Below are 7,853 nucleotides of genomic sequence, written 5' to 3' on the forward strand. Positions count from 1 at the left end.
TAAGCTAAAAGGGTAGAGCTGCCGCTTTCAAGGAGCAGGACTCTAACCTGGAAGCTTATAAGAAATTCCGCTATGCCCTCCGACAAACCATCAAACAGGCAAAGCATCAATACTGGACTAAGATCGAATCTTACTACACCGAATCTGATGCTCGTCGGATGTGGCATGGCTTGAAAACTATTAGACTACAAAGGGATGCACAGCCGAGAGCTGCCCAGTGATACGAGCGTACCAGATGAGCTAAATAACCTCTATGCTCGCTTCGAGGCAAGTAACACTGAAACATGCATGAGAACACCAGCAGTTCTGGATGACTGTGTAATCATGCTCTCTGCAGCCGATGTAAGACCTTTTAAACATATCAACATTCACAAGGCCGCAGGGCCAGATGGATTACCAGGACGTGTACTGCGAGCATGCGCTGACCAACTGGCAAGTGTCTTCACTGACAGTTTCAACCTCTTCCTGTCCGAGTCTGTAATACCAACATATTTTAAGCAGACCACTATAGTCCCTGTGCCCAAGAACACTAAGGTTACCTGCCTAAATGACTACTGACCCATAGCAATAGCGTCTGTAGCCATCTCAATTGCACTCCACACTGCCCTTTCACACCAAGACAAAAGGAACACCTATGTGAGAATGCTATTTATTGACTACAGCTCTGCGTTCAACACCATATTGTCCTTAAAGCTCATCGCTAAGCTAAGGACCCTGGGACTAACCACCTCCCTCTGCAACTGGATCCTGGACTTCCTGACGGGCTGCCCCCAGGTGGTAAGGGTTGGTAACAACACATCCGCTATGCTGAGCCTCAATACAGGGGCCCCTCAGGAGTGTGTGCTCAGTCCCCTCCTGTACTCCCTGTTCACTCATGTCTGCACGGCCAGGTATGACTCCAACACCATTAAGTTTGCCGACGACACAACAGTGGTAGGCCTGATCACCGACAACGATGAGACAGCCTATAGGGAGGAGGTCAGAGACCTGGCCGTATGGTGCCAGGACAACAACCTGTCCCTCAATGTGATCAAGACAAAGGAGATGATTGTGGACTACAGGAAAAGGAGGACCGAGCACGCCCCCATTCTCATCGGCAGGGCTGTAGTGGAGCATGTTGAGAGCTTCAAGTTCCTTGGCATCCACATCACCAACAAACGAACATGGTCCAAGCACACCAAGACAGTCGTGAAGAGGGCACAACAAAATCCACTCCCCCTCAGGAGACTGAAAAGATTTGGCATAGGTCCTCAGATCCTCAAAAGCTTCCACAGCTGCACCATCGAGAGCATCCTGATGGGTTGCATCACTGCCTGGTATGGCAACTGCTCGGCCTCTGACCGCAAGGCACTACAGAGGGTAGTGCATAAGGCCCAGTACATCACCGGGGCCAAACTTCCTGCTTTCCAGGACCTCTATACCAGGCGGTGTCAGAGGAAGGCCCTAAAAATAGTCAGACTCCAGCCACACTAGTCATAGACTGTAATCTCTGCTACCGCATGGCAAACGGTACCGGAGCGCCAAGTCTAGGTCCAAGAGGCTTCTAAACAGCTTCTACCCCCAAGCCATAAGACTCCTGAACATCTAATCAAATGCCTACCCAGACTATTTGCATTGCCCCCCCTCCCCCTTACGCTGCTGCTACTCTCTTATCTATGCATAGTCACTTTAATAACTCTACCTACATGTACATAATACCTCGACACCGGTGCCCCTGCACATTGACACTGTACTGGTACCCCTCTATATAGCTTCGCTATTGTTATTTTACTGCTTTAATTATTTGTTACTTTTATTTCATATTTTCTTTTGGTATTTTTCTTAACTGCATTGTTGGTTAAGGGCTTGTAAGTAAGCATTTCACTGTAAAGTCTACACCTTATGTATTTGGCGCATGTGACAAATAAAATTTGATTTGAAGAATTTTAACTCCCAAACATGCATAAACAGTGCCTTCAAAAAGTATTCATACCGCTTGACTAATTCCCCATGTTGTGTTACAGCCGGAATTCAAAATATATTAAATGTTGTTTTGTTTTCACGCAATACCCCATAACGACAAAGTGAAAACATGTTTTTAGACCTTTTAGCAAATGCTTCTATTCATGACAAGTTTTGTTTGCAGAGAAATTAAATGTGGACTGTTCTAGCATTTAAAGTGTGCCTCCACAGAAATATTGTTTCATGTAAAAAAGAAAAAAGTTTAATGACTGCAGTGGAAACACTGCACTACTTTTTTATTTCTTCCAAAACCAAGCATTTGCTTGGGAACAGCAGAGAATCCCTTCCTGGATCAAGAGCCTTGCTGGCTAATATTCGTTTTGTGCATGTAGGTCAGTAGCGATTTTTGAGATACTTGTAGTGTTTAAGTCAGAAACTGTACTCGTTAGTATTTAGTTAGCGTTGTCTATAAGGCTTCCTTAGTACTTTTTGCTAGCATTCTGGTAAGTGCATTTTTTTTGGGGGGGGGGGCTTAGTTTGAATATTAGTACTTTTGAAATAAATACCTGCAGTCAACTTGTGCACGAGGTAATAAAGCAGATCGCGTTCATCATTTCGCCTGTTTAAATATTTTTTCTTTATGAAGCTTACCGGTACTAGTTAGCCCATAACAGCGGTTTGAGCCAGTCACGTCTGTTTGTTTACAAAGAAGCACAACAAGAAAAATGTGAGCTTCGTGAGGGGAGTCACTCCTGCAGCACAACTTAAATGAGGTGATGAAGTTACACTTGTATGAAATTCACTGTTTGCTAGCTATAAATCCTATAACTATTAAGTTAACTATCCAAATAAATTAGTTCCAGCTGGGTTTTGCTAACTTGCTAATGTCAGCTAAGGGTCTAACGTTATCTTACAAGATCAATCATCTTGGTAACAGCAGCAGAGATAATCCCCTCCTTGATTTAGATCCCTGCTGCCTAATATTTGTTTTGTGTGTACTGCATTTTGACATAGTTGCATAACCTTATGAGCTGGGTTGTGTCCTAGTAGTAAATGTTTGCATGTGCTCGTTAGCATTTACCTAGCATCACTTCCTTAGAACTTGTTAGCATTTTGTCATCATTCTGGTAATTTACATTTTTGGGGCTTTATTTGGGCAAAAAATGGCACCCCTTGTGAGCACGGAAATAACAACATATCCCCGGATGGCACAGGCACGGTATGAAGGTGGATATCTGGTTACCGTCCAATCGTACTGTGCTCTACTGTGCTGGCCAGACTTGTGAAACATGGATGTCTATGTTTGGGCTAAATCGAGGCCGGTTCAGACCAAATCTGAACTTCTATGTTTGGCCCAAATATAGGCCGGACGTTTGTGGAAGTTCACATTAAGGCCGGACCGGACCAAATATAGATGTCTATGATTGGTTCAGATTTGGTCCAGACCGGAGCAAAAATCAACATCCAAAGGTGCTTCAACAAAGTACTGAGTAAAGGGTCTGAATACTTATGTAAATGTGATATTCAATTTTTTTTAAATAAATTATCAAAAGTTTCAAAACTATTTTTGCTTTGTCATTATGGGGTATTGTGTGTAGATTGATGGGGGGGGAAACAATTTAATTCATTTTAGAATAAGGCTGTAACATAACAAAATGTGTAAAGTCAAGAGGTCTGAATACTTTCCAAAGGCACTATATACACACTACATGACCAAAAGTATGAACATCTTATTCCAAAATCATTGGCATTAATATGTAGTTCAGGCCAATCAAGTTCTTCCACACCAATCTCGACAAACCATTTCTGTATGGACCTCACTTTGTGCACGGGGGCATTGTCATGCTGAAACAGGAAAGGGCCTTCCCGAACCTGTTGCCACAAAGTTGAAGCACAGAACTGTCTACAATGTCATTGTATGCTAACTGGTGTGTTTGGAATGGCGTGCAGGCACAAGCATCTGCTGAAGTTCCTGAACCTGAAGAGAGGAGAGAAGTTTGTGGACGGATGGATGCTTCAGATGCATTTTATTTATGTATGACATTGGCTACGATAACTGGTGTTGAACTTGAATGTCATTTAAGGCTTGCAAATGCTGTGTTCCTACTGGGGACCTGAAAGCAATGCAGGGACCATACATCACGTTTCTTCACTATGACATGGCTTTCCAGCTGAAGCCTCATTTACAGGTAAAATTGATAGGTCAATCTATGTCAGCTATAACAATACATTAGATAATGTAATGAATATTTAACCACCAGCCGGTTGTAAGAGATTCATGAATTGCATGATACGGTTTTATGAATAGCTTGAAACAGATTGCTTCATACCTGCTTTGTAATCATAAGTAATGTTTTACACAAAAATTCACAAAAGACCTGCTCCTACTCTAAAATATTTAGCCATTTAGAAAAGCAGTCCTGATCTGATGGTGGACACCACATTTGCAGTGCCAGCCTTTCATGCCTATGCTTGTAATGCTGACTGTCAGGTAATGAATAAAACATTTTCTTTATCATTTATTCTGTTAAACACCACTTCTTTGTAGTTGCAGACAGTTGCCCAAACAGTGTTAAGAAACAGCTAGTTGTCATTTGTCCTACTCCCTTAATTAATCATCTTCTCCCATTTTAATTAGGACTTCTGATTTTACTTTAAATTTCAGGTCACTGATGGTACCAGGTATGTGACTGGTAGTGGGCTTGCTGACCGAGAACAGATGGAGAGGTTGTTGTTCTACCTTGGAAAATGTGAAAGATCACAGAAGAGATGACACCATCTCATCGTGTTGACACCCTCACCGATGCCCTCTATTACGGGGTCCGGGAGAATCAAGGTATCAATGTATAACAGGATATCAGTTAATTATTGAGATGACGCATTGTTCAGGATTCTTTTAATATAATTTTGCGAAGAACATGCTGATCTATTTGAAACAATCTATGAAATGTATGTTCACCTTCATGTGTTATAGCAACGGCAATACAACTCTGTCAGCAGAAGGTCCTGAAGGAGGAAACTGAGGCAAAGGAGGCGTTGTTGGGGCTGCTAGACAGCATTCCAGGTTAGATTTCATGTGTTTGGCTCATCATTTTTGTTTATATGTAATGATCCTTTTCTGCTAATTCAATCAGATGAATTGGAAGCAGGGCTTCAGTAGCTGGAGGCAAGGCTTTCTCCTACAGAGCTCCTCTTTATGGAATGGTTTGCCGATATGAGAGAATCAGAATGTCTCAACCTTCAAATATAGACTGAAGACTTCTGTCAGTCCTATGATTGAGTGTAGTCTGGCCCATTTGTGGGAAGGTGAACAGCAAGGTACTAGCCCTCACAACCCACCCCACCCATAAACCTTGTCTTCCTAAAACATGAAAGCCATCTGATCCTAGAGTCTTGAAGTGTTTGCACCCTTTATAGCCATTATGGTCTTTACCGGACCCTGCTGGTCATCTATGAATGTTTCCTGTTCTGATTATTCATCAGTCTGACACGCATGCACACCATGAACCGCTTGTATTGTGCTTCTACCTCTGCATTGCTTGCTCTTTGGGGTTTTAGGCTGGGTTTCTGCATAGCACTTTGATGCTGTTTCACAACTGCTGATGTAAAAAGGGCGTTATAAAATACATTTGATTAATTTGGTGATGAAATCCTTGCTGTGGTTTCACTGACAATTCAATATTTTATTCAAATTCCCAACATTTTCCATAAGACATGTTTGTCTAGTTTGTGGGCATTGCACATGTAGAAGTCAGCACAAAACTGGCAGTGTGGTTTTATTTTGTTCGGTAATAGATTTAATTAGGCCTGTGATTATGTCGTAGGCAGCACACTGTCGAACATGGAAGTTTGGACCCGTAAGATAAAGGAAACCCTCACAGACAAGAGGATGTTGTCCCTTACCTGGCAGGAGAGGCGTGGAAACTCTGGCAGAGCAACATCGAGTCGCGTAAGTAGTTGTTAATCTCTGACCTAAGGTTTTATCCCATCTCTAAACACCCCTTTCTGTCTGGTTTAGCCCTACCAGTCATGACTGACACGTTCATATACCCTACTGTGTATCCTGGTCCCACAATCTACTAGATCTGCATAGCTACTCCCTGTTACTTTATACTCTTATCACCACCACTACCTGCTGCCACCTGCCCCTTTCCACTACATATCCCAAAGACTGAATGCCCCCCTCTCTTGCTTAATCCATTCAACATTAAGTCTTCTGACCGAATTGAATGCTGGTCTCAACACAGCAGCAATTTTGGAAAGTCTGCAGACTAAGAAGACTCACTGTCTGCTGGCCACAATCCATAGGCTAGTCCTGAAGTGCTCTTTCTATTGTGGCCTGGTCTGAAAGTATGCAGGTACTGCAGCCAATTCAGTCTTGTTGAACACTGCATCACTCCCTGGCATATCACTGCTGTTGTTATCTAATTGTCATTCACACAGGTGTTTTGAACTATATGAAAGATTTTTATCAAACTTCAAGATCTTCATGACCATTTCTTTCAATTGTTTTTCAGATGCACAAACTATTGCTGTGCAGCTCCAGAAAAGTCAGGTGGACATCGGAGAGAATAAAAAAGCAGATCAACTCATACAATGGAAGGAACAAGTCACCTCAATTCCCCCTAAGACTGGAATACATGGATGTTCTCCAGCAAGACCATCCAGTCTGGTCCCAGGTGTCCAAACATTTGGGGGACAGACTGCTCTGGGCCAAGCAGCATGCAGTGATGCTGCACAAGGTCCTAAACGATATCCTAACAGCCATCGCTAAAAGACTGTACTGTGCAGCCAACTTCATCGATCTAGCCAAGGCTTTTGACTCTGTCAATCACCGTATTCTTATCGGCAGACTCAACAGCCTTGGTTTCTCTAATGACTGCCTCGCCTGGTTCACTAACTACTTATCAGATAGAGTTCAGTGTGTCAAATCGGAGGGCCTGTTGTCCGGACCTCTGGCAGTCTCTATGGGGTACCACAGGGTTAAATTCTCGGGCCGACTCTTTTCTCTGTATATATCAACAATGTTGCTCTTTCTGCGGGTGATTATTTGATCCACCCCTACGCAGACGAGACCATTCTGTATACTTCTGGCCCTTCTTTGGTACAAACCTCTAAGCAAGCTTCAATGCCATACAACACTCCTTCCGTGGCCTCCAACTGCTCTTAAATGCTAGTAAAACTAAATGCATGCTCTTCAACCGATCGCATGCCCATACCCGCCCGCCCGACTAGCATCACTACTCTGGACGGTTCTGACTTAGAATATGTGGACAATTATAAATACCTAGGTGTCTGGCTAGACTGTAAACTCTCCTTCCAGACTCATATTAAGCATCTCAATCCAAAATTAAATCTAGAATCGGCTTCCTATTTTGCAACAAAGCCTCCTTCACTCACGCGGCCAAACTGACTATCCTACCGATCCTTGACTTCGGTGATGTCATTTACAAAATAGCCTCCAACACTCGACTCAGCAAATTGGATGCAGTCTATCACAGTGCCATCTGTTTTGTCACCAAAGCCCCATATACCACCCACCACTGCGACTTGTATGCTCTCGTTGGCTAGTCCTTGCTACATATTCGTTGACAAACCCACTGGCTCCAGGTCATCTATAAGTCTTTGCTAGGTAAAGCTCCGCCTTATCTCAGCTCACTGGTCACCATAGCAACGCCCACCTGTAGCACGTGCTCCAGCAGGTATATTTCATTGGTCATCCCCAAAGCCAACACCTTCTTTGGCCGCCTTTCCTTCCAGTTCTCTGCTGCCAGTGACTAGAACGAATTGCAAAAATCACTGACGTTGGAGACATATCTCCCTCATATCTACACAGCCCATCTGTAAATAGCTCATCCAACCAACTACCTACCTCATCCCCATATTTGTTTTTGTTTTTCTGCTCTTTTGCA

The 7,853-nt window shown here is 43.2% G+C and overlaps 1 protein-coding gene across 4 annotated transcripts; it reads left to right on the forward strand.

Moving 5' to 3' along the window:
- Positions 1–2,195: 2,195 nt before the first annotated feature.
- LOC106569078 (uncharacterized) lies at positions 2,196–7,126 on the forward strand. 4 transcript variants are annotated; one of them, XM_014140056.2, is made up of 7 exons: positions 2,196–2,714; positions 3,892–4,130; positions 4,344–4,432; positions 4,607–4,777; positions 4,916–5,005; positions 5,766–5,890; positions 6,459–7,126. In XM_014140056.2, exons 4-7 carry the CDS (start codon positions 4,711–4,713, stop codon positions 6,993–6,995), a joined length of 819 nt encoding a protein of 272 aa, XP_013995531.1. In that variant the 5' UTR covers positions 2,196–2,714; positions 3,892–4,130; positions 4,344–4,432; positions 4,607–4,710; the 3' UTR covers positions 6,996–7,126. The 4 variants fall into 4 exon arrangements, with proteins under 4 accessions (XP_013995531.1, XP_013995536.1, XP_045550050.1 ...); XM_014140061.2 differs by having other exon boundaries at positions 4,026–4,130; XM_045694094.1 differs by having other exon boundaries at positions 4,026–4,130; positions 4,352–4,432.
- The last annotated feature ends 727 nt before the right edge of the window (positions 7,127–7,853 follow it).

The sequence above is a fragment of the Salmo salar genome, chromosome ssa14 (genome assembly GCF_905237065.1).
Source record: "Salmo salar chromosome ssa14, Ssal_v3.1, whole genome shotgun sequence".
Taxonomy (NCBI): domain Eukaryota; kingdom Metazoa; phylum Chordata; class Actinopteri; order Salmoniformes; family Salmonidae; genus Salmo; species Salmo salar.

What these genes read in the sequence shown, in the direction of transcription:
- LOC106569078 (XM_014140056.2), top strand. Translation starts at nt 4,711, where the DNA reads ATGACACCATCTCATCGTGTTGACACCCTCACCGATGCCCTCTATTAC. An exon ending in GCTGCTAGACAGCATTCCAG is followed by an intron (nt 5,006 to 5,765) that starts GTTAGATTTCAT and finishes ATTATGTCGTAG; the next exon opens with GCAGCACACTGTCGAACATG. An exon ending in GCAGAGCAACATCGAGTCGC is followed by an intron (nt 5,891 to 6,458) that starts GTAAGTAGTTGT and finishes ATTGTTTTTCAG; the next exon opens with ATGCACAAACTATTGCTGTG.